A 27,767-nucleotide genomic window follows, 5' to 3' on the forward strand; every position below is an offset into this window, starting at 1 on the left:
TGGATAATTATTGAGCAATCTTGTTTTCACATTCTCTACAACGTCATCTGTCAAGCGAGTTGGTCGACCACTAAATTTTCTGTCGCAAACACTACCTGTCTCTTGAAATCGGTTTGCTAGCCTAGAAATTGACATTTTTTCTGGCGGAGGAACACCAACAAATTTAATCTGAAATGATTCTTTTACACTCGTGTACGATTTCGTAGCAAAATATTGTTCAAGAATGAAAACTCATTGTTCTATGGTAAAAGACATTCTGTTCGTAACACGACCGGAAACGGCACAAAATATTACACAACTCAAGGAGAATCAACTCACACTGCCGTATCTATACCGGTTGAGTAGTGCTACCAATTTCGTGTCACAAAACAAAATTTCCCTTTCTTAGAAAAAAATTACCAGACATTAACAATTTGGTAACAGGACTAAAAATTACTCTGTATAATAGTATACCAACGTTAAAGATATGAATATGAAAGTAGTAAATTGTAAAGACCAGTAATAAAAAGGGTTGAGTGTTGTTATTCCCTAACACCCACTTATTGTAGTGGGCTCATAAATGATAAAAAGACTTATAAAGATTACACTTTTTATACTGTCCAACTAGTTTAATGAAGAAAAGTGTTATCACCAAAAACTATTTTACGTCGTTTTTATATAAGGTTTACATTTAATTTAAAAAATGCTACAGTGTTACATTTGTAATTTATCATATCTTATTTATAAAAAATTATTTTATTTCAGGTACTGAGTTAGAGATTAAATGAAATTCATGAGTAAGATATTACTTTTGACTAGATTTTCATTTTTCATTCACATCTTTAATATTGTAAATAGATTTATAAAAATTTAGGATTTATCTTCTTCAAAGTTGTAACTATTTTACTGCTATCCTCAAGCACTTAACTTACTTTTCTATCTTGTGAGAGGTTGGGAAGAATGCAGTTAATTCTTTCAAAAATAATTATATGAATTCGTTGTGGTATTACCCCACAAACAACATCCCACTGCTAAAAAATAAAAACTAGTTCTTGGTATCAATATGCCCAATCCCAGAGCAGGTCACTTTAACATATGCCTGACCTTCAGATTTTTAAAGCAATTGTAATTAGACAAGTAAATACTACATTGTTTGGTTTATAAATGATAATTTTATAATATTGGTTTATAAAATGTTCCTATATTGTAGCAGCAGAGCAAAATTTAATTTTGCTTAAATAATGGACTTTAAGTATGTCTTTACATCATAATGAGTTGAAAAAATCTGACCGGGAAAGAGTTAAATGAGTAAGGGAGTAAATAGTTTTTTCTACTATCGATTGTTTGTTGTAATTTTTTTCTCAATTATGGATGCAATAATTTTTACTTACTAGAAAAGTTACATAGTAATCATTTGCAAAATTATAATAGTACTTCAAAGCCCCAATTATTCGTTTTATAAGATGAAAATAATAAATTTAAGCATAAATATGCATTAAAATTAGAATATTACACTCGACTAAGAAAGCTACATGACCATTCCTTATTAAAACTGAAGATGATAAATCGATTTCCAGAAATTCTTCTGCAAAATAATAACCCAGACATAATCATAGTTTTTAAAAATATCAATTAAAACAAACAAAATTTCCGATATTTAAAAAAAATCTATGAAGTAAAATGTAATCTCCTGGTAAGTCACTCATGTGACACTTCGTTTAGGAAAATAAAGATATAAGAACAAATAAATATATTTGCGCTTTAGGCGAGACGTTCAGATGGGTTAAATCTTGAACCGCCAATCACATTTCGGTAGCTTGTTTAATTTAACCTAAATTGTTTACAGACTGCTTTAAGTTTTGCATTTTAGCATGTCGGTCATACAACCTATTTGCTCAAAATGTTCAAAAACAGAAAGCATTTATTGGAATCGGGGCGAAGATGGTACTGCGACTTGCATTGATTGTTTTGATGGATTAAACGCAGGACATGGATTTAAAGAATTGGAACAAGAAAAAAATAAACATGAGGAGAACGGACCAAAAATTGCTACTAGAAGGAGCACACGTGCATCTGGCAATACAAAAGCACGGTGTTCGTATGTAGTACCTAAAAAGGGGAAAGGTAGACGGGCTATTTTCAAAAAAAATGTAAGTTCACTTTATTTTTCGTATTGCTACATTTTACTTGTCTGAATTTAAAAAGAAGGGGTTTCTGCTATCAGTCAGCCTATATAATCATTACTTTTTTCGTTGGATAAGTTAAAATTATTTAGTGGTGTACTAAATTTTTCATTTTTTGCCAAATCCATTTACTTACAGCCACAATACAATTATCTATCAACGAGGCTGCAGTCAGCATTACCTGCTGATAGTTGTCTTACTGCTGTTTTCTCACTTCCTAGTTTTGAAATTCCACTATAATTACTGTAATCCATTTTATTTATGCGAAATGCAGTAGTGATATTTTAATATACAGTAGATTCTGTTCTAAATAGCGAAAAATTCTTTTATTAGACCTACTTTTGTTCTTTGACATGCTGAATTGGTAATCATGTTCAAAATTTTGACCTTTATATACCTTAGTAATAAAGAAATATCTATGCTAAATGGTTATTAAAATAAATAAAAAAATTAGAAGTTACAGATTTTGAGTGTTATATCTATGTATATAGTAAATTTACATGTGAAAAGAACCCTTAAAAATCAAAAACCCTTAAAAAACAAAGCTGGTGACATTAATCACCTGGAATTACTGAAGAACTCTAAAAGGATAACATTTCAGTATTTTATAATAAATACTTATTTGAATTAAATTGTGTTATTGGATAAATTCACCAAATGAGTAAATATCAGATTAAGAAATATATAACCAGTTTTTTTATAAAATATTGAAAATAGATTTAATAAAAAAACATTATGAAAATTTAACCATATCTATTGAAAGATTTTAATAAAATTATGTTAAGAGTTCCTCAGTAATAAAATAATTTGAAGTTACCGTTTAACATTGTAAAAAATTATTTTTTGGGTAATTCTGACAATTACTTGACACTGCAATTTTTTTCATACTTTAATATACTATAATATATATACTAAGGATCAGGAAAACACAAGATCTAAATATTGGAAAGCAAGCATGGACAGCAGGGGACCTGTGCAAGGTCAAGTTCTGCGCTGCAGTAATCATACTGTAGCCAATTAGCAATCAGTTTTGTGAGTTATTTTGACCTGTTCAGAAGCTAATCCATTCTGTAGAAAAACGTTAGGGTTAAAGTTTGAGTTAGAGTTAAGGTTAAAGTTTTGTAGAGAGAGATTGATAAACCATAACTAATCTTAATATTCATCAGAGTTGGACTTGGAGTCAGCTGATGAAGATGACTGATGGCGCTATTCATAAGGTGATTATCCGTAGCGACTATATTTCCATTTAAACATAAATTTGGCCAATTGTCCTATGAAACGGTGTTAAGTATTGTAATACCTTGGTAATTTATTCCTAACCTCTCTCCACAGAAAAGATTAGCATCTGAACAGGTCTCGATAACTCACACAACTGATAGGTAATTGACTAGATAACATGGCACCACTTTTGACCTTCCTGGTCACCCACTGCTTTATTGTGTTTTCCTGATCCTAAGCATATCTACTATGGTAATTAAAGTATGAACAAAATTGAATTTGATCAAGTGCTCAGAATTACACTTGTGTTTTTTTTTTGTTTTATTAAAAGTACTTAACAAACATGTAAAATTTTTAATTGAGTGGATTGAGTTACAGTCATATTAAATAAAAATTGGGCTCTAGCTACTAACAGAGTCTCGGTTATTTTCTCGTACTTGTAGTGTAATCGCCCATATTATGTGGTTTCATTGTTCACCAGTTATCATAGAATTTTTTTCACTTTCTTTTGAGGTCATCACTTCAGAAATGGTCATATTGTTCTTTTATTTTTGTAAACTTAATAGCTTTAGTCTTGAGTCTTCCATATCATTTCAGCTTGTATGTCTTTAAATTTCCTCAAAACTTATGTAGTATGATAGTCCAACATATTTTGTTGTCATGCATGAGATGATAATATGATTTGTTTGAAAATTTCAGAACCATGACTGAGTTAAGTGTCAATACTTGAAATAATAAAATTAGTGCAGCAAGGTTAATTACAGCACTGTGCTGAGACCCATCTCTTTAACCCAGCTGCTTTCCCCAAAAATAAATAGAATTGGAAACTTTTTAAACAGACTTATGTACGCTCCTTTTTCTCTTCATTTTTGACTTTCTACTTCTAAAGTTTTATTATTTTCTTTACCTGTAGTCTTCATTGATATTTAGTTTTATTCAATAAAATGTGACAAGTTATGTTTTATTTTTATCTCTCTCATTTCTTGTTAGCTTTTGTACTGCCATTTTTCTGTGTTTTCTGTCCTCTGCTCTTCATTCTCCTTAGTGGATCTTCTGTAGTTTTGTTATTTTTATTCTGATGTCCATGGTTTCTTAATAAACATGTTTTTGGAATTACTTTCATATCTTTCATTAATTTTTCTCATGTCTCTTATGCAACTTCTTGTGTTACAGAAAGTTCTACCATTGTGTTATAAATTCTCAATAGCAGTTCAACAAATTTAGGAAAGATAGGTAAAATGCATAACTGTCCTGGATTTCTTATCCAAAAATTTAAAAGTTTTCAGTACGTTTAATAAAAGGCCTGAAAATGTGCAAAAACACAGAATAAATGATTCCCTTCAGGCTACCAGAGGTTTTTTTCAGGCCATTAGAGGTTAACTCAAAATTTCTGAACCCGTTTGTTTATTTAATGTTATGTATTTGCTGCATATATATATATATATATATATATATATATATATTGTGTACTTTTCACTGTGAATTATTTTTAACAAGTTATTTACAAGTATAAAGATGAATAATTCATCTCAATCATTTCATCTCAAAAGATGAATAATTCATCTCATTCATTTCAATGAATAATTTGATGGTATTGAAATTTTATTTTGTTGAATATTAGCAGAGTTATCAGAAATTTAATTTGATAAAAGTTACACGATTTAATCTTGATTAGATGCTTATTTTAAACTTACTATATTACTGTTATTATATTATTGCCCACATCAGAAACTGAATTTGATGTAGGTTATATGGTACTTTTAAATAGTCAATTAAGTAAATAAACAGGAAAGTTTATAATTGTTACATTGGCAAAATGACAAATAAATAAATGCTTATCATTTTTACATGAAAAAGTGAAAGGTATGTTTACAGTATGTATAGAATATAACGCATGATTTTACATTGGAAACTGTATATATTTTCAACTGTGTAATATTAGTTTTCTTAGGATGATTTTTTACATTAAATCATAATTGCAAAAATTTATAATTATATTCCATGAGGATAAAAATGCTATTCTTACTTAATTAATGAATAACCAAACATTAATGAATGAAATAAATTTGTTAAGAAAGACATTTCATGTCCTTCAAGAAAATAATATATTTAAATATACCACATCTATCAAAAACACAGCTGATTTGCTGATTTGTTGGCTAGTGTTGAAGGGTATTATTTCTTAATATTCCACCCCAACTAATATTTATCATCCTTTGATCTTATATTTTTTAGTCATAATAGTTAAAAATACTTTATAATCTTGAGATCACCAAATGAAATTTCCCTGAAATAGTCAGTTAAAAATAAAACATTAGCTTCAAGAGATAAGGACCTGCCTTGTTACTTTACAGAGAGTAGATGTGTGTCAGTAAGTATAACTTTAGTCCCTCTGATTAATTTTTCTAAAATGACACCTTCAAAATGTAGGCTGCTTTTTATTGAAAAACTATTTCTAATTATTTCTTTTGAAAATTGCCTGCTGATGAAAAATCTTTTGTTCAAGACGTTCAAGTTGTAAATAACCCTAGACATATAATTTTATCAAAATTATGTAAAGTTTTTTTGAAAAAAAAATTTTTGATGTTTAGCTTTTATAAAAAATATTTTATAAAAGTTGTAATTATTAAACAGTAATTTTATAAAAATTGATTGCAAGTGCTAAAAGTATGTGTAGCAACCTACACGTATGGTTATGCCTATTGTGCAGAAGTACTAATCTGTGGATTCATTTTAGTTTTGGTTTTAATTTCCCATTTTCTTATCACGACATTATTAAGCTACAATTACTTATACAAGCTCAGCATAGTTAATCATCATATAAGTTATACTGTTACAAGTCCTCTTACTGGTTTTGTATGTGAATGTAAATTAGTTTGATAGTGAGATTCTGCTCACATGATAAAAGAAATGAAAATCATCTTTAATTTATCAGGCTGTGTGGTAGGTTGTCCATTGTTGCCCCTTTAATTTAATTTTTATTTTGATGATAAAGCTACTCATAAGTGGATGAGCATTGTATTTTTTCACAAGTGATAATAGCTAATAACTATTCCATATTTTGCTTATAATCAGGTTACTGTATCAGCCTCAGAAGATTGCTTATAATTACTTGTATTGTAAGCTAATAATAAATACGTTTAGAAATTGTAAATTAAAATTTCTCAAAAAAATATTTACTCAAAAAACAAGAATTATGGCATTTTGTGGTAAGTACCTAATTAGGACAAAGCTTGTTCATTGAATAATGTTTAGATGGGTTTTAAAATTCTAGTATTTAGGTCATCAGAGAAATGTATGGAAAAGTAAGGCTATTGAGAGGATAAAACCATTAATTTATTTCTGACAAGTGGTATAATACAACAAAAGCTGTCACATTGAGCCCACATAGAAACCTTAATGAATTTTATATAATAATGGTGTGCCAATTTAGACAGAGAGTAGAGTGGTGGTTGTGGATCGAACAAGAGTGAAGAACATTAAGGGGAAGGAAATGAATGCATGGTGTGGGCAGAAAATGTCTTGGTGACCAAGTTTCTAATAAAGAGATATAACTACTATTCTGACATAAACACAATATCAACGAAGTGATCCTTAAAAACATGGTTGCTCTTGTATTTCTCTGACCACCTAGTCTCACACAATTTGGGAATGCTAGCAATAAGCTTTCTTCGTAAAACAGACTCACAAAAAAATGTGACTATCTCCTTGATAGTTCCAACGCAGTTTTGAATTTCTGGGATAACGTTTAAGTCGTTCACGACAAGATTAAGCTTGTGAGAAGAACAATGGAAGTAGAAGGCTTTTTTGTACTTTTGTCTCATGATCGCCTGCACACCTCCTGCTTTACCAGACATGGTGAAACATCTGTCAAAGCCTAACCTCACACACTTGTGAGGGTCTAGGCTTAAGTTTGTCACAAAATCTTCATTGGCTTTGGCAGTACTCACGGCATTAGGTCCTTCAAGCTCTACAAAGCCTAAAAATTCTTCTTCAATTTCTTTGGCCTTTTCATCGAAGAAATGTAATCCCATAGACAGCTTTTCTTTGCCAGAAATATCCATGGTTTCGTCAGGAAAAATGCTGTAAACACAAGCTTTTTAACCCTTCTGATGATGTGTTTCCTGATTGTAGTGTCACATAATTAAATATGAAATTCTATTTTATGTTGAAAGATACAAAAGAATCCTTACTGGTATAACACTTGCAAGCGAAGAATAATCATAAAATGATGAATAACAAATTTTAAGTTAAATACTTTTAAAGCAAGAGCTGCGCTTATGTAAATTTCAGTACATATTACAAGTTAATTAAAAGTATATAATAAACATCACTGTAGGCTACTTATAAAAAAATGTTCTTGGTAAAAAGCTTCTAGGATATTCCTGTTGTATCGCGAAATGAAACGTGAAGAGTAGTCTAGAAAACCTAGAAAACTATTGTTGCCACAAGTAAGATGGCACCACTGTTAACAGAAGTTCTTAAATCTTCTCGCATAAGGTGTGAGTGTCTCTACTTTGTAATTAGTTTCTTTTAAAATGTTGTTTCATTGTAATTTTTTCAAAAATTTGTTATTTATGTATATATTTAAAGTTTTTTCCATCTTGGAAGGGGAAGTTTTTTCCATCTAGCTGCCCTCCTCTTTATACACCTATGCTTAAATTTCACATTTGTTTCTTGTAATCACAACAGATCTTGATAATCATCTTTGTTCCAATCCTTGATAATAATTTTTTAGTTCAGTCTCTTTCTAGTTGAGAAATATCAGTGAGGTAGGTTTTTCTGAACTGAGGTAGTGGATGGTAGGAATAATACCTGTAAACATAATACCTATATATTGTATTCTTTCTACATTTTCTAAATTTTATGCAGTAAGCCATACTTCATAAATATCTGAAGGATTGAATGTTCATTGCTATCTCATTTGTCCATCATTCAGCATATTTAATTTCTATTTTTTAACATAGTTACAAACATACATACTTTATTTTACATCTTTATCATCAGATATGCAGCTTTAAGGGAGCTCTCTGATGTCACCATTGTATTGTGCTTCATACCATTTACTTTTTCAATTATTCTCATTTGCTTTTAAAATGTGTTTAGTTTTATTTTTTGATATCCTTGTTTTTGTTCACCTTGTTCATCTTTCCAGTACTGGTATTAAAAACCCTCTCTTGTTGTGTAATGCAGTTGACTAAATTTATCCTCTGAGTCAAGATGTCCTTTCTTTTCATTTATTTGTACAAAAATTATTTTGCATCTTACTTTTCCATACGCTTATTCTTCTCATTCACTTTCTATGTGACTTCATTTCTTTCCCTTTAAAATATTTGATAAATATTATGCAGTGCAATAAAATAGTTTGACTATTTTTTTTTTTTTTTTTTTTTTTTTTGATTTAGTTCCACTTTACTACTTAGCATATATTATATCTCTTGTTATAGCATGTCTTCATTCTATTAATATACTCCTGGATGCATGTTTGTTTCTGTTGCTCATTTGATTACTCATATAACATATTCATAATTTGTAGATCACCAGTTCTTAAAACTCTTGTTTCTGAGTTACCAAGATAGTTGCATAGTTGCTTTCACTCACTTCCTAATTATTTGTTGAGAATCCTTTGGGACTATCTTCCAGTTACATACTTGCTCTAAGCAGGATCTACAACAATGAACTATTGAGTTGAGTTCTAAAAGAATTATTCTCGTCTATTAATCAGGAAGTGTCACAACTAAAATTAATTAATTTTCATATTTATTGCTACGTTTCATCATGATCTATGTCAGTCTTTATTTCTTATTCATTTATTGTACCTTGCGTATTATTTTTTTTCATAACCTAAATGACTAACATAAGCAAATTTTTACACTTTGTTTTGCAGCCTTATATATATCTTTATTAATATTTGGCTTCATAGTTAACAATTGCTGAAGTTTATATGTTGAACAATATCTGATATGTAACAGTATTGACATACTCTTGTTCCAAAATCTAACAGTTCTGTCTCTGTTTTCCCTCATCGTTGTGGTTTTCTGTTTTTCTTATTGGTGTATTTGCATTCAGTATTTCTCTGAGTTTTCCTCATTGTTGGGATATTTTCGTATCTATGAAATGAGGTCTAGGTAATTTTTCTCTATGTCAGGTTTTATAAAAAAGTTATATTATTTTTCATATATTTAAAAAAAGTATGCCATTATTCACCTGTTTATGTCATCCCCTTGAGAAGACATGTTCAGTCTTCCTACTAGCCTGGAAGTGTTGTACAATTTGTAAGTTACATGCTACTACATACTTGTCCAAAGCTTTTTCAAAATTTCCATCATTTCAGAACACTTAATTTCATTTTTCATATAAAATTTTGACTCAGAATTGTTTGCTAGAAAATTGTTGATCCTTGATTATAAAAATAAAGTCATTAACAAAATAATATTATTGAAATGGTTGTCAAATAGAAACTATACATCTGATATGGTAGATGTGAACATATACAGAACACCCAGATGTTTTCAACAGGATATATATATATTTTTTTTTTTTCATGAACTTTCCCAAAAATATGGATATAACTCATACATACTAGTTATTTCTTTTCAATTATTCTCATTAATTCTTTTGCACCTCTTTTCTGTTCTTAACCATACTGTTTTTAGCAGTGATTACCTTCATGTTGCTGTTTCTTAATCTCCTGTTTGTAGTTCCTAATAACATATTTCATTTTATAATACTACCATTATTGATAATATTATGTACCTGGTAACATAATCGGATATTTTACATCGTACTAGCCAACTAGTTATTATAATGGTTTGCACACTGGTTTCTAAATCATTATCTTGTGTGGTTAATTCTTGGTAAGGGTCTGGCATATCTTTACCTATAGTTTCGTCTATTTTATCTTCTGGAAAAAAACCATGTGTTAAATCTGTATGTAAATTTAATTGTGTGTTAAAATTCATGTGATCATAATAAAAATAAAATGTAATATCATAATAAAATGTAAAAAATGAAGTTGGAAAATATTAATCTCTTATAAAAAATTGTTTGAGTTCATTTACTTGAGTTACTGTTTATTATTTTTTTGTGTAAGTTTATTAGTTTTTCATTTTTTCTCAAAACTTATTATTCTGCTTTAATTGATAAACTTAAATAAATAATGCAATATACGAGGGCGGTTCGTAAAGTAGTCTCCGTTTTGCTATAAATAAAAAACCTGCATAGACAAAAATATTTTATTGTATACAACTTAAAACTACAGCTTTTTACTATTTTTCAGCATAGTTGCCATTTAAATTTGAGCATTGTCATAGCGTTTTACTAATTTACCTTCATAAAATTCTGCCGTCTGGATAACAGCCAGCCAACCATAATCTAGCCAACCTTTCACAGCATTTTGAAGATCGTCGTCATCATGAAAGTGCTGTAACACAAGCCATTTCTTCATGTGAGTGAAGAGATGAAAATCTCTCTGTGCCAAGTCCGGGTTGTAAGGGGGATGATCAAAAATGTTCCATTGGAATTGATTCAGAAGTTCTTAAGATCTTCGAGTACTATGAAAACGAGCATTGTCATTAAAAAAAACAACACGGCTGACAGTTTACTCATACTGTGACGTTTGTTCTGAATGGCTATTTCTTCAACATTTCACAGTAAACTTGTGTCGAATGGCTTGCATCGCAGCACTTCATTGATGATGACAAACTTCAAAATGCGTGTTGGCTAGGTACCCAGGCTGCTGAATTTTATGAAGAAGGTATTTGTAAATTAGTGAAAGGCTATGATAAATGTTTGAATTTAAATGGTGACTATGTTGAAAAATAGTTTAAAGCTGTAGTTTTAAGTTGTATATAATAAAATATTTTTATCTATGGAGGTTTTTTATTTATAGCCAAATGGAGGTTACATTCCGAACCACCCTCGTATATTTTTTTAAAATTTAGCTTAGATATGGTGTTGAAATAGATTTTTTTTTATAATTTCTATATCTGCTTTTTCATTTCAGTGTATGAAAGCTCCAGCAGCAGTTGCAACAGTGGTTTCTAGTAATTCTTTATATTATAAGGTTGGAATTTATTTTAATATATTTACAGTTTTCTTCTGCACAAGCTTAGTATTTTTTGTGTCTGAAAAGAATATTAAGTATTTACTGTTTACACCTAATACCATATAAATATGTTAGATATATTGCAAATATTTACCAGCTTTTACTCATTTATTTACTACCTGTAATAAAAATTATACAATTTTTTTCAGACATTGTCAAGATTTAACAACTTTTAATAGCAGAAAATGCATTCGTATGTACACACTTGCTAGTTGAAGCAGTGCACATAAGTGTAAACCTGAGGTACTGAAGTCACCAAGCAGAGTGGCTTTCTCTCAAAGTAATTATCATTAAACAGCCAGTCCTTATGGTTAACCAAATGAAACTAAGTATCATTTTTAGGGCTGGATATCATTTGCATTTTTGTGGGCTTGGCTTGATGATATGAAACTATATATTTTTCTTAGTGAAGAAGGCAATAGGAAACCAGCACTCCTTACTTTCTCTTGTAAGCCTGGCATGAAATGCATTTTATACTTAAAGAAGGCTATGTCAGTTTTGGAAGTGACTTAAGACGTGTCAGGTCATCTACAATTGTTATTGCACTTAAGAAACGTACAGTTAATATATAAACTATATTGTGGATAATAATTATAATTAAACTTATTTTCTGCATCGTTATATCAGAACTTATTACAAGTTTAACTATTTATTACTTGCATAGGTCTTTTTTTAACAACCCAATAAACACTTTGTGCTTTCAATGGCTAGTGATTAGTGATCATTCTCAGAATATTTTTTTTTGTAAGTTAAGATTTGTAAACTAAGTAAATAATGGTAAAAGTTATCTAAATAATTACTAAATAATCCTGTGAAAATTGAATAATTTTTAATTTTGTATCTTTGTTATTTTTGTTTTTCTGTTGTCTGTTTTTCATCTTTATCAATTTCACTCTTCCATATATATATATATATATATATATATCATTGTCTAGGTCATTTATATTGTTTATATATATATATATAAACAATATGAATGATAAATGAAGCTTAAACAACTGAAACACAGTAAACAAATAAGTTAGACTTACCAAATTAAGAATCGATTTCACAGGATCGTGCATCTTCAGTTGGTATTCAGTTCTGTAATTACATAAATCAATTGGTTTTTAAAAATTTAGAATTTATAAATTGTTACTGTTTTATAATCTTGAAGTTAGTAGTGTATACACACACACACACACACACACACACACACACACACACACACACACACACACACACACACACACATATATATATATATATATACATACAAGGGTAAGTTTCCATGGGAACACTCTACAGTGCATACCATTGAACTGTCATTGCCTGCAGAAAAAAAAATTATTTTTAAATATTTTGTTATAAGAGAGATAAACGCACTAGCATATTTACAAATTCACCTATTTACTTTTACTTTATTTATGTAGTTTATATTAGTGACGCTTTCAGCTATGTTGTATACATGTGTTCAAGAGTTTAAGTTTGTGGTGTAAGTTAAGTGCTAGTAGAATCAGAATGAATAAATAAATAACTCAGTTCTTTTCACCCCCCTCAGATGAAAAGTTGAAGTTTTCCAAAGATGTTTGTGGAAAAGATATAGTGTTTAGTGGTGAACATTCAGAAAGAAGAACTTCATTTCAAGGTTCCTGTCGCCATATAAACCTCCACCATGTATCTCTTGTTTTGTAAGTGTAAGTGACCTCCTTGACTGTTAGACATGCAAACAAAAAGAATTTTTGTGGAAGAAACAAGTGGTTAATCATGAAAAACCAAAAAAATTGGGTTGTAGAGCTTCTATAGTTGGGGAAACTAGGGCCAGAAAGAATTAAATAAGACATAAATATTTTGTAGACTGTTTCAGTGTATTGCTTCGGAGAAAGTAAAGCTGATCAAATGACATCTCTTCATAAGAAACTGTTTAATCATAGAGAAAATTCATCTCAATGTGCTTTTAACCTATTGCACTCCTGGATCCAACACCGCAGGCCATGGTGTTCTGTCAGTAGACTTCGATTTGTTTGAGGGTGTGTGCTGTCATTGGTATGACAATTGGATGCATTGCAGGCCATAAGAGCTGTGGGGATACTTTAGCAAATGTTGGAGTGCAAAGGGTTTTTGGAAAAGAAAAATTTTTGAAAATGTTTATATGGAAGTCTTAGAGTGTGAAAAATCTGTAACAGCTAATATTTTTAGTACAGTTTATAAAGTTGCCAAAAAACTAAGCTTTACACAGCTTTGAATTAGAAATTGATGTACAAGAATTCAATGGACTTATCATGGGCTGGATTCTGCATTTCAGGTTTGCTTGAGTAAACATAATAAATCACACTGAAACCAGAATTGAAAGCTAGTATAATAAAAAGAATAATTGAAGCAAATTGCAAGGTTTTCCTCCTCCTAGAAGAGAGCATTACAATCAGCCAGTTAACTGTTCCAACCACAAACTGCAACTGTCAGTGGGAGATATATTCAAGAAAGACTTGCCTTCACAAATCAGTCATTTTACATTTTTTCTGAATTGATTGTATATCTTGTAACATCAGTCACCAAGAAATGACAGGGAATGAAGAAACCATGCAGAAGAACTTGAGTCCCAAATACTGGAAATTGCCAGAGATCTGAGTACCCAGTGGGTTGCCTCTAGTTTCAGATGTGTGGAAAAATTATATAAAACACTAGTTTTACATTTCACTCATGCTAATGAAACAAAAGACAGCAGTGAGAAGAAAATGTATGATGGTCTTCTACGGAAAATGAAAATGACTAATCCTGATTTAATTTTGGATTTGGCATTAATGTGTGATTCACTGTAAGAGCTGCCTGATCTTAATCCAAAGCTGCAGGCACATGACCTAATGCTCCATGAAGATACTAAAAAAATAAAACCAGTTATCTGTATTTGAACACAGGAAAGTAAGTACAGGAACTTTCTACTCTCAAGCTCTTAAAGCAAAGAAGAATTAAAATTCAGAACTGTCAGTCTCTAAAGTGGGAAAAACAACAGATGTATTGTGGCTGCATTGACCCAGTCACATTTTATGAAAGCTTAAGGTAGCGAATGGAAAACAGGCTTAAGCAATGAAGACAATGATATTCCTAGGTGGACTAAAGTACTGGATCTTCTTCCTGGTCAGACAGCCCTCCCAAAACTTTTGGAGAGAGTAAAAGGCAAGATTTATGTTAATGTTTTCGACTTCTAGAGAGAAAAATAATTCAAGAATCTTAAAACTACTTAACAGAAAAGAAATGTCCATCATGTCTACTTCCCTTGATTACCATTGTTAACAGCATTCTAGTATTTACAAGTGAATGTGAGAGAATATTTTCTCTAACGAACTTCATGTTATTTGATTAAGTCCCTTCATATGATGACTGTCACCAATCTGATTTTCCTTAAACTGAGAGGACCTCCTCTGAAATTATTCAACCCAGCTATGTATGTCAATTTTTGGTATCTTAAAGGTAGATATCTTGCTACAGATGGCAAAAGCAAGAAGCAGATCCGTGATGATTATATCAATGATGTTTTAAAGTCTCTTTGAGACTTTCTGTGTGTAAATCACACATTGGTTGTATCAAAAGGTATGTGATTAAATTTAATAAAGTTGATTGATTTCAGATACCTATGTATGATTTCTAGTTACGGTAACCCTATAATTAGTGTGAAACATTTTTTTTAATATCCTTTCCTTTGGTCAGTGTTTTCACAGTTCTTTCTGAGAGTAGTACTATTTCATATTTTTTTAAGAAAAATACCTGTATTAATATATGTATATACGAGAGGTGGATCAAAGAATGAGTTACATCCTTGCCATGTTCTTGAACTGAAAGGAATATATTAATGACTTGTGGTGGCAGCACTGGTTGTGTTGTCTTCATGCTTCCCCAGCAGCAATTCTGTACAACATTCAGCATGTGTGTAGTGTCATCAAGTGTAGTGTATGTGTGACTCTAGGTGTTTCGTCCAGAATAGAAGTGCATTCAGTAGTCCGATTTTTGTGGGCAAAAAATTACAGTTGTTGTGAAATTCATTGCTAAATTGTTGAGGTATATGGTGAGAATGCAATGTCTTGCCTCATGATCACAAAATGGTGTCAAATGTTCAGAAACGGAAGAACAAATGTGAGTGACGAACTGCGTGCTGGGCGTCCTTCAACTGAAAACTCAACGGGTAACACGGAACGGGTAAATGAAATATCTTGAGTAACCGACTCATTAAAATTAGAGATTACAAGTAAACTAAACATCAGTTATGTAGTGTGTTTGCGATTATTCATGATCAGTTTGGTTACTGTAAGATATGTACACGATGGGTGCCACATCTATTGACCAACAACCACAAATATCTAAGTTTTGCATCTGCTCTTTTTTTTTTCAACATTATTCCAGGACTGGTCCACAGTTTTTGAAGCAAATCATCACAGGGGATGAGAGCTGGGTGCTTCATTACACTCCTGAGACTAAACGAGCATCACATGAATGGAGACACAAAAATTCACCGCAGCCAAAAAAAAAGTTAAAACAACCCCACATGTTCGAAAGGTTATGCTGACAGTCTTTTTCACTTCTGAAGGAGTTGTTTACAGTGAATATGTGCCCTGAGGAACAACAGTCAATGCTGAATCTTACTGTGAGACTTTAAAAAAATAGCATAAAACCATTAAAGATCGAAGATCTAGAAGATTGAGCAATGGGGTCATTTTTCTTCATAACAACGCTACTCCTCATTCAGCTCATGTGTCAAAGGAGTTACTGCAATGATTCAAGTGGGAAGTGTGGTCTCATTTGCCTTACAGCCCTGCAACCATTTGCAACTACCACCTGTTTGGTCCTCTCAAGCAAGACCTGGGAGGGGAGCATTTCGCTAATGATGATGAACTGAAGGAAGTGGTCCTTAAATGGTTGAAGGAAATTGGATGAAATTTTTATGTGAGTGGAATTGAAAAACTTGGTGATAAAGTATGAAAAGTGTATAGAAAAACTTGGTGATTATGTCAAAAAATAGATAAACATATGTAGTTTTTTAAAACAATATTTCTTTTATTGAAAAAGAAATAATTGTCTTATAAATATGTATTTGTTTCATAGAGAGGGTGTAACTTACTTTCTGATCGTCCCTCGTATATGTATATATGAAAGAAATATATTATGTCCCAAAAATAACAAAATGTAAATATTAAAGTTAATTATAAAGTTAACAGACACAATTGTTGAATTAGGGTTACTGAAAACCCCCTACAGTAATTGAAAATGAAAGGGACACAGAAAGTCAACCCCTGGTTAGGACTGCACAAAAGTGACATCATTGGTCTGTTTTTTTTCATGAAGTCCATTGTGACAGGACACACATATCTCGACATGATTGAGAACTTTGCTGTTCCTCAGATTTCTGCAGGCTTCAGTTTCCAACAAACTGGTGCTCCACCATACTTTTATTGAGGTGTTTCCCTGGATGTTGGATCGGATGAGGAGATCCAACTGCATGGTCACCTAGATCTCCAGATGTTACTCCTTTGGACTTTTCTGTTTGGGAATGTATTAAAAGTTGTGTGTACCAAAGAAAGACTTGACATTTGGATGATTTAAAACTTAAACTTAATTAAAAAATAAACATCAAATAATTATTGACAAGAAAATCAAAAAATAAATGATCCTAAACACCTGCAAAAATTAGATTATCTGAGCACAGAATACCCACCACTCGAGATGCTGTCAAGATCAGGCGCATTATATAAGGCCTCTTCCCCCGTGGGGATGTGCTCCCACCTCTTGACAGGGGCTTTGTGGAGCCTCTTCCACTTTCCACGAGGGATGGGATCATTGATGCAGCACTGCATATCGCCACTGACAAGGCTCCTGGACCAGGCCTTTTCCCGAACCTGGTGGTGAGGGCGGCAGCTCAGGCCGCACCGGAGACTGCGGAGGTTTGTAACTCCTTTCTCAGGAAGAGTGTATTTCCTGAGATGTGGCGCAGACAGAGCTTACTGATCCGTAAGCCAGGGAAGGATCCCAACCTCCCATCACCTTTAAACCATTAGCCATGACAGACACCTTGGCAAAATTATTCAAAAGAACGATTCAGAAGAGACTGACAAGTGCAGTGGATGAGGCAGGCGGTTTATCTGCTAATCAGTATGGCTTCTGCAGGGGCAGGTCTGCCCTAGATGCTGTCTCCGTTGTTTGTACTATGGCCGACTGAATCGTATGGTGTCAGGCCCTCACCCTCACCAGTGCCCTAGTCGCTCAGCCCGTCGGCTGAGTGACTAGGGGGCTCCCCATATGTGTGGGGGTTGCCTGGCTGCAATGAGGCCATGAGCACTCTGCTTGTGCATCTGATGATGTCTTGATGGTATGATGTAGGTATGCCTGTGTGTGTTTGCTTGATTTGGATGGAAGTGTCTGCTATGAATTGCTGTGTTGTGTTGTGTGTGTGGCTTGTGGATGTTCTCCACTGCTATGATGTTGGATGTTGTGCATGAATGGTGAGGTTGCTGCCTGTTAGTTCTTTGTTTTCTTTCATGTGTGTGGACGAATGATGGCTGTCTGTGGTGTGTGACTGAGTGTGAGGGCATAGTACTCCCTTCCTGATGAAATGCTACACTAGCGGTATCAGGGTGGGTGGGTTGCCAGGGGACGAGTTACAAAAGGTGCACACATTGAACTTGACTAACATAATTAAAATTTGGTGAGTTGTTACGTTTATTAAAAAAAAAAAAATTAAATTATATTACTGGTTCTTGTAATATAAGCTGTTACTTTTGGATTCCTTTAGCCCGTACGCTCTATATATGTTACACTGACCAAATTTCTTATGAACATATAAATGAAGTTAAATGGTCTTACCTTAGTACTAAAATTGCTTTTGAGCCCTAAAGTTCATCAGTAAAATATCTAATAATAGATCATTTAGTTGAGTTTTAGAACAAATGAGAGTATAAAATCAATAAAAATATAAGAATTGAAAAAAAAATTAATTCAAAAGTCACAGAACATCTTATTAATAATGAGCATTGCATCACAGATTTAGAAAGTAATTTTTAAATCCTGTCATAATTTAAAAAAATTAGAAACTTAGAAAAATATTATGTTTATAAATTCAAACGTAAACATTTGGTGATCAGTCAACAGACATTTAAACAAGATATTTTTTAAAAATAGGAAGTTAATTTAAAATGGTACATTTGAAAATAGTAAATTGGCATTACTGGTAATTATTTAATTAACAGGATATATTTAAATTTAAGATAATTACATTGTGGCATATCTATCAATATATAAGATGTTTTATATGTGACAAAAGATTTTTTACTAACTGATGATAAGCCTTAGGGTATGAAAGCTCTTTTAGTGATAAGCTAGGATTACTTACCTTACTTCATTTTATTTGTTTGGTAAACATTTTTATAAGTTCAATCTTAACAACACATAAGGCAATAATATGTTTGAAAAATACATATTTATGATAATTTGTGTTCTTTGGTAATTTAGAGAAATCTAACTTTAATTCTTTAGAACTTCATAATTTAAGGAGTTAGTCTATATATTTCTCAGAAAAAGAGCTGATATTTGAGAGTAAGTATTAGATAGTTAATGGCATTATTAGCAGTTAAAATTTTGCATGAACTTAGTGTATTTTGCCAGTCTTCTCAGTTCTGGTTTTAAACATACAGTTTTGTTCAGACTTTTTTGTAACATTGAGAAATATGACACTTCAACCCAGAAAACATAAGTACATTATGTTCCCTGACTGACACTGTTACTGCCATATTATTGCTCCTATCTTATGGGGGTCGATGGTACTGGTTAGAGAGAATTTTCTTTTACAGGTTGCACAAATTTCAGCCTTTCTGGTTTATGCATTTGAGAGTTGTTACAGTTGTTGTGGTGAGGTTTGTTTGCTTTATTTTTGTTTGCTTTTAAAAATGGAAGAAAGAACAGTTGTTAAATTTGGTGTAAATTTTGGAAAAATGCTACCAAAATATGTCTGAAATGTTTAAAATTGCATACATTAAAGAACATTTATACAGAAAAACTGTGTTTGAGTGACAAACAGTTCAAAGAAAATCTGCAGAAGACAATGGACAGAGACAGGGTTTTCTTCAGCTTCTTGAGTATAAAAATTGGTAGAGCTGATCTAAAATTTTCAGGTCATAGATCAAACTTGATCTGATGTTAGAAGAAATTAATAGAGATAGTGTATAAGATCTTAGATTTGAAAAAAAGTTTGCTCATTCTGCCCCTAATTTGTTAATGCTAGAACAGAAACTTCAGTGCGCTTTATTGTCTGCTGAATTCTGCTGTGCTGAAGATATTAGGACAGTTGTTTTCTTATTTAACAGGCCAAAGGATAATGCAAGACTATCATAAAATTGAAAGCAATCAAATTGGAGGCAAGACTAACATAAAATTGGAAGGAACAGAGGCTGAGAAAATATGATCATATCTATTGTATCTTATTATATCAGTATTTAAATATTATGTTTGAAATTTTAGATCTAAAATATTCAAACTTTTTTTTAAGTAAAGTTATTGCTTATTCTTACTATCTGCATAATCAGTTTATGTCAAAACCCATCTCTAATTATACTCAACTTTATAATCTTGATTGAATAGTTTTAATTATATAAGGTGATTGTGAACTACGGTATTTTGTGTTTGCAGGGTCAATTATTTCAAATCGGAGATATTGTTAGTGTTTGTGATGTTGATGATAAAATATATTATTGCCAGTTGCGTGGATTTCTTACTGATCAGTATTGTGAGAAAAGTGCTGTAATTACATGGCTTATTCCTAGTGATCGAAGCCCTCCTCCTGAAGAAGGATTTGATGCTGCCACTTACATGATAGGTAAAGTAATTTTCTTTTTCTTTTTGGTAAATATAATATCATGAAATAACTTGATGTTTATAAGTTAAAGAATAAAACTGGTGTAAACTTAGATTGTTTTTTCTGTTTTATTTTGTTGTTTCTTCATGGTAAAAAATGTAATTGAAATACCCACAGAATACTTCTAAATAAATTCTATTTTAAGTTTGTATATTCCTCCTTAAAAATATCATTGCAAAATGCTCACAGTTTATCTTTGAATAAAGCTTTCTGTAAGGCCCTAAATTTAACTTAAAACTGAACTTTTTTTTGATTGTATCAATTAAAAATGAACTTAGAAACAAAATTTCTACCAGAGTTTCAGCATTGAAAGCTTTTAATTTTTAAGAGATGTGCAACAATTAAAGATTACATTAAAAAAACTTGGAGCACATGAATAAAATAATGGTATTCACCTTAATAAAAATTTAATGGTTGTGGTCAAATTTAAGTAGTCATGTTAAAATATTTGCTTAATGATAGAAAATTTTAATTTTTAATATGATTAATATTACAAAGATAACAAAATGATATTATTACAAAAAAAAATCTAATTTAAATATTTTGTTAATCAGCTTCTTAACATCTCTGTTTATTAAAATAATTATCGATACTGAAATCTATTTACTTTCTCAGTTATACTGATTGCCTGGAAATGAATGTCTGAGAGAAGCTATCACTGCAATAGATTTCACTGTGTCTGTATTTTACAACAATGAAAAATCAACTTTTTAAAAGTAAATTATTAATAATTATTAAGTAATTATTAATAAAATATTTCATACAGATCATTTAATAGTTTTATCCATTTTAATTGTTCATTCTGCATTTTATTATGTAATTATATTAAAGCAGTTAGCAGTTGAAAAAATCAGATTAAAGCAATTTTAAAAGAAATATTATTTTTTAAATTGAATTTTTTTTTACCACTATAATGTATTGTATGTATGCAATGTAATGTTTTAAAATTGCAATTTAATACTAACAATGGCAATATTTCTGCTGCTTATTATTACTTTTATTTTTTAAAGAAAACTTTATTTTTCAATATTTCCCTGATGTTTTTAATTTAAGGCTTTCATTCTTATTCCATTTTGTAAGAGAGGTTCTGGAAATGATTTGTAGTTACATAGGCTATTTTCTATTTTCATTATTTGTAGATAGCAGTTTCATGCAAAATTGATTTTCAAAATTTAAATAAATGTAAAAAAATTAAAAGAAAGGAAATAATAACCATAACAATAAAGAAATTACTAAACCTAACACAGGAACTAAAAAAATATAATACAGGTGATCATAAATTACGATTTATTTTAAAATACGACTGATGATTACGTAAAATAATTTTATTAATAGTAATAATAGTAAATATTAATAATATAATTTCAGTTCACCCTATTTTCTGTAATATTTGTAATTTTACATTTTACTTTTCAGCTGCCTTGTGAAATTTTTTAAAACAGTCCATATGTAAAAACACTTGACATTTCTTACAAGTATACTCAGTTTGACTATGACACACTTTACACCTTCATCTTGCATTAGTTTCATTTCTGTCTATAATATAGTCAATTTTGTTGTTTCATACATTATCTGGTAAATTTGTTTTACTGCATTACCCTAACAGTAAATCTCTGTCACTTATGTCAGTTACTTCAATTTTCACTGATTGAGGTAACAACAAAACTAACTGCAATTTAAATTCTATCTGGTTAATTTTATTTCCTGTTATGTAAAAATTTGGTAAAATGTAAAATTTCACCGGCTTTCCTCTCATAAACATTTTTGCTGAATGACGTCCAAAATAAGGGACCATTTGCTTGTCAATTGAAATTTTATGAGAAAACACCCCAAAGTGGCTAAATTTAACATTCAGTTCATTATAATATGGGCGGAGTTTTGAAAATGTTTCCGATTTATCTAGTTTTGTGTTCAGATAAATGAATGTACTTTTTAATTTCATCAAATCTATATCATGGCCTAAGCATATGAGATAGAAAACGCAATAATTTTGTGCAGGAACACATTATCAAAAGAATTAAATATTTCAAGTACTGTTAGACCACTATATTGGTTTTTTATTTCTTACACAAGTTTATTTATTTCACTATCGTTTGGAATTTTTGATGTAGTTAAAAAAAATTTCCCCAATTTGGACATGGTTTAGGTTACTTGACTTTTTGTTTTGTCATTTTATGTTTAGTCAGTTCAATACTAATGGAACTACGGACTTCAAAAGAATTAGCGATATCTAAAGGAATGAGATCACCGCCACTGTTGATCACAGTTTGGTTATCATCAATGTTTTCTTAATTCGTATTTTCATCGACATCAGGTGGTATAATTATTGCATCGACACTGCATACTGTTTCCTCTTTCTTGATTTCATCAAGTATTATAATCAGCTCTGTTCTGTAATATTCTTGGTGAAAACTCATAGCAGAATATACTGGTCAAAGTAATATGTCAATATTGGTATGCTAATAATTACTTCTAACTTTAGTGATAACACAAAGTACACACTAGAAACCAATAACTAAATTTATAGTACAGAATAAAAAAGCTATCACGCATTAAAATCTAAATACTGTAAATAAAATTGAAATTTGTATATAACATATCTACGGTAATGACAGCAACAATTTGTTTTGATCAAGGCACTACACATGACAGCTGTATCTCAATTAACAGTAAATCCCAATGTTGTGCCAATGTAACACTTGTACATTCCATTGAAAAGCACAAGCACAGAAACTCAAAGCCTCAGTCATGAAATGAGTGTCGGAAATGACTCTGCATTAAGCTGTATATAATAAGAATAACTGACAAAACAAAAAATTCAGTTCTAAGAATGTATATACTTTTATTTATTACAACAAAAAAGCAGATTCTGAGTGCACTAGTTTTATTATTATTCAAGTTCACATAAGAAATGAAATATGTATAAATATTTTATATGTATAAATAAATAAATAATATTTATAAATATTATAAGAAATGAAATATGTTTAAATATTAAAACACATCAATAAAATGTCCACATACTTTAAAATTACAGCACAAATCAAAATAAAAGTGACATATCACAGAAAAATTATATACATAATTTTGCTCTGTTGCATTTACGCAATGTTGGGAAGAAATGGGCTAGGTATATGAGAATGAACCTTATGCTTTCACTGGCATTTTTTATAAATTACAGACCGGTTAAAAGATCTCCCCAACATTTAATTAAAATATAAGATTTTTGTTTTTTTTTGAGGTTTTTAGGAGCATCGACTACTTTGGTCATTAGCCCCATCCCATTTCAAAAAAAAAAATAAAAAAAGGGTTCAATATTTCACATTTTCATGTGTCAAAAAATGATCAAAGTTTTACTTTTCTTATAACTTCTGATCCAATAAAATTACTTTCTAGGCTTTCCTTTCGGCCATCCTTTTTTACGTTTCTCCATTCTTCTGACGGCCTCAACCTCTGATGACAGCGTATCTGAGGCCTCAGACATGTCATCGTCTTCCTCTATTTCGGATGCCAGTGACGTTCTTCGGCTGACATCAGTTGATGAAACTTTCGCTGGTGCTGTTAGCATCTTTGCTAAAGAATCTAAATTAATGTGCGATAATGTCTCCGTGGCGGATGAGCCGGACTCTATCTCTACTGCAGTACTGGGTCCAGCTAAAATAGATGCTCTCACCAAAGCTGATCTTTGCGCTTTTGGAGGCTCTATTGGTACAGGTTTTATTTCATCTGCGCCTGGTGCTTTTTCTATAATAACTTGCACCTCCATTTCTGCAGATTCAGGTTTTCTTGTCACAATTTCTTTAGATTTGTGACTACACGATGGAGCGATCTGTTTCTCTTTGTCTGATAAATCAAGATTTTTAATTCTTACACAAGTTGGTGACTTTACAATCGCAGATTTAGCTGGTTTTTTAAATGGCGCTGGTGTGTCTCTCATGTCAACGGCATCAGTCCGGGGATGAGCCTTCTCATCTTTACTTTGTTTTCTCTGATGAGTCGACTCAATCTTTGAATCAATGATTCTTTCAATCATCGTCGCAAGACTTGGTGCCATCGTGTTAAGCAACTGCTCCACATTAATTTTAGATGTGGAAGGGGCAGCCGCTGCTTCTCCATAAGAAGTCGATGGTCGTGGTGTACGCTTATTAACAATCTTCTTTGCTTCAGGATAGCTTACCTTCTGAAGTGTTTTAACTTCCTGAATTGCTGTTTCTAATTTATATGTAGGGCAGTTTCTTGAACGACAATTGTGATGCCCTTTACAGTTAACGCAGGTTGGAGGGTCTTTACATGGGTCACCCTCATGTGTTTTCTCTCCACATATACATATTTCCTGCACTTCACATCTTGCTGCTGTGTGTCCGAATCGTTGACACTTAAAACATCTCATCGGCTGTGGGATGAAAGCTCGTACATCAAGCCGATGGATGCCAGCTCGTACCTTTTCAGGAAGATTCGGCCTATTAAATGTCAAAACATGCGAGGCCGAAGGAAGAATCTCACCATTTCTTCTCATAGTAAGTCTGCGACATTGAGTTACTCCCTGACTCGACATTTCTTGTACAATTTCTTCTTCTGTACAATTAAGAAGATCGCGACAAACAACAACTCCTCTGGATGAGTTCAGTGTGCTATGCGGTTGGACAGAAACCGCAAGTTCACTGATCTTCTTCAACGCCAAAACTTTCTGGCTTTGCATGTCATTGATGGTTTCGACATGCAATCCATTAAAAGTTTTACTTATTTCCTTGACAGGACCACCAGCACAATTTGTAACTTCTCTTGCGATAAGGAATGGACTAACTTTTTGAAAGTTTCCATTCTCCCTTGTAATAATTAAAAATCTTGGCTTAGGTGCACTATAGCCAAATAGACTTTTCTTTAATTCTTTACTGATTCTATCAGCATCTTTCTTTATCCTATCAGATTCTTTACTTTTTTCCTCTTCGCTTGCGGCGAATCGGAGGTTTCTAAACGAGGGTGTTTACGTGCACCCTCTGCCACGTTTGATTGTTCAATATTCATGAACAGTGGATCCCTTCTGTAGCAAGGCTAGCCGCCGGGGTACACCCCCACTCCAGGGCTACTAACCTTGGAGGTCCGATCCGGTACTCCGGTAGAACCGGCATATGTCCTGGCAGAGAGCGGATGCACAGTCTCTGCACTGACTCCAGGCTCCTACTCACCGAAGCTTTCAGAGCTCCCATGCACCGACATACATGGGCACCATTGCTACATGCTTGTCATCGCAGGGGGCATGTAGACAACGGAAGGGTCTCCGTTACACCTGCAATAACATTGACCCTGGCCGCCACACCGCCAGTTCTAAGAGTGGTATGAATCCATTTCAAAAATCGTTTGTTATTCCATTTCCTGCAGGTAGCCAAAAATCCAGTCCGTTTAGTGACCTGAAGTTGGAACCAGGTCAAACTTAACAAAGCATAACTGAGGAATTTACTCGGAACCCCGTTAGCCAGCTATATGTAATGTACGAAAGTACAGCTGTTGCCGCCCTGGACGTGGAACATAGATGTTGTGTTCCGGACGTGGGGATTATCTACCTCAGGGCATAAGATTTTATTTTACAGAACAACTATTATCTTTTATGAGTCTTTAAATACAAAAAACCTGAATATTTTTAAACTTTGTTAATATCTGCTTAAGTAATTTCCATTAATGCCTTGTAAGTGATGTTTTATACTTATTTTATATATTAAGAATCTATAGTATTAGCTTCATTATTATCTTTATCTATTATTATGGCGTTAATCACTTATTTTTTATTATTAATTTTGTATTTTACATGATGCTGTTCTTATCAAGGTTTTATTGCAGTTTCCTTTAATCCATCAGATAAATGCTGGGGTAGTTTCTTTTTCTTATCCATGGAGTAGCACACCTGCCAATTCCTAATATAATCTGTAAATTTATAATGATATTAATAAAATATTTAATTATGGATGTTTGTATTTATTATCTATTTCATATTTTAATGTTTGTATTTATTTATCTTCCATTGTGTTTTGGAATTTTTATATTAGTTTTGATTAAAAAGCATTCATTTATTTCGATTATTAAAGTTTCTAGGATGTTTTGCATCCTAGAAACTTGAAATGAATTTTCTTTTTTAATAAATTTTTAATGTATTTATTTTGTTTTCATTATTTTATAGGTGTGGAAGAGGATATACCACGGAAAATGGATTGCTTTGAATTTATAATGCATGCACCATCCGATTACTACATGTCAAAAACAACTCCTTATCCACCAGTAAATTATGAATCATGTCTACCTAGGACACATACAATATTAACAAATAACAGTTTTGATTAAATTTTTTTGGGTTATTGAGTTAACTATGTCCATTATTAAAATGTTTGTTTGTATTAAATTTTTTAATCAACATTCTCAACTGATGGTAATTATTTTGTTTAAATTATGTTTTATGAAATATTTTGTAGTTTCATTGTTACCAGTAAGTATAGTACAATATATAACTATTAAAATCATTTAGTAGTATTCTCTTTTTGTTGGTCTACTCTTGTCAGCCAGATTAATATCAATCAATAATTTTATAGAAGTATGAGATTATGTTAAACATTTCTTGATCAGCATTTGGATTTGAGAGATTTGGTAATGCATTTTAAATTAATAAAATTAAAATAACAAAAAAGAAATACTTTTTCAGTGGTATTCTAGCTGAAGAATCATATTCCAGAATGTTACAAGAAATGGTTTTACCTGAATTTCAAAGTAGTACTCGATTGTTTGAGAACAATGTTATAATTTGGCAATATGATGGTACTTCTCTATATGAAAGTGATTGTGGATGGAAATTCCTCAACAACTTTGAACAATAGTGGCTGGTTCAACAAATTAGTTTCTCAGGTCATGTGATTTTTATTGTAAAGAACCATGAGAATAAATATTCTCCCAAAAGCCTAAAAATTAGAAATGTTTATGAACATTTGTTGTAAACAGTTGATAAACAGTCACAAAGATTTATGTATTGCAATTTTAAGTAGTGTAATACCTCATTACCAAAGGTTTATTGAAATTAGTGTATTTAAAAAAATCTATAGGGTTTTAAATAAATAAGTAATTAATTGCAACAAATTTTTAGTGTTTTTGAAGTTAATTATTGGTATTTATTTATTATTATTTTTTTTTTTTAGATTTACCTTGGGGACACTGTTATAATGATCATTATTATTATATTATCATTATTTTGTATAAATTTATATTTTTTACTAAACTTGTTATTAAACATACTAAAAGAATACAATAATCTTATTCAGTTTTTTTATCTGACACCTGGCAACAAGGAAATATGTAATTTGGGTTGCATGATTCAACAAACAAACTTCTTGAGAAGGCATATAATATTTAATCTTCTAAACACAATTGT

General features: G+C 31.4%; 1 protein-coding gene across 2 annotated transcripts; it reads left to right on the forward strand.

Annotated features, from left to right (window-relative positions):
• Positions 1 to 1,776: 1,776 nt before the first annotated feature.
• On the forward strand, positions 1,777 to 26,771 carry LOC142323298 (GATA zinc finger domain-containing protein 1). 2 transcript variants are annotated; one of them, XM_075362763.1, is made up of 4 exons: positions 1,779 to 2,129; positions 11,386 to 11,445; positions 20,134 to 20,320; positions 26,532 to 26,771. In XM_075362763.1, the coding sequence occupies exons 1-4, from the start codon at positions 1,851 to 1,853 to the stop codon at positions 26,690 to 26,692; spliced, it is 687 nt and encodes a 228-aa protein (XP_075218878.1). In that variant the 5' UTR covers positions 1,779 to 1,850; the 3' UTR covers positions 26,693 to 26,771. The 2 variants fall into 2 exon arrangements, with proteins under 2 accessions (XP_075218879.1, XP_075218878.1); XM_075362764.1 differs by lacking the exon at positions 11,386 to 11,445 and having other exon boundaries at positions 1,777 to 2,129.
• The last annotated feature ends 996 nt before the right edge of the window (positions 26,772 to 27,767 follow it).

Source organism: Lycorma delicatula, chromosome 4 (genome assembly GCF_047948215.1).
Source record: "Lycorma delicatula isolate Av1 chromosome 4, ASM4794821v1, whole genome shotgun sequence".
NCBI lineage: Eukaryota > Metazoa > Arthropoda > Insecta > Hemiptera > Fulgoridae > Lycorma > Lycorma delicatula.

Coding starts and splice junctions, on each gene's coding strand:
- LOC142323298 (XM_075362763.1), top strand. CDS start 1,851: ATGTCGGTCATACAACCTATTTGCTCAAAATGTTCAAAAACAGAAAGC. Junction 2,130..11,385: donor GGGCTATTTTCAAAAAAAAT/GTAAGTTCACTT, acceptor TTTTCATTTCAG/TGTATGAAAGCTCCAGCAGC. Junction 20,321..26,531: donor TGCTGCCACTTACATGATAG/GTAAAGTAATTT, acceptor ATTATTTTATAG/GTGTGGAAGAGGATATACCA.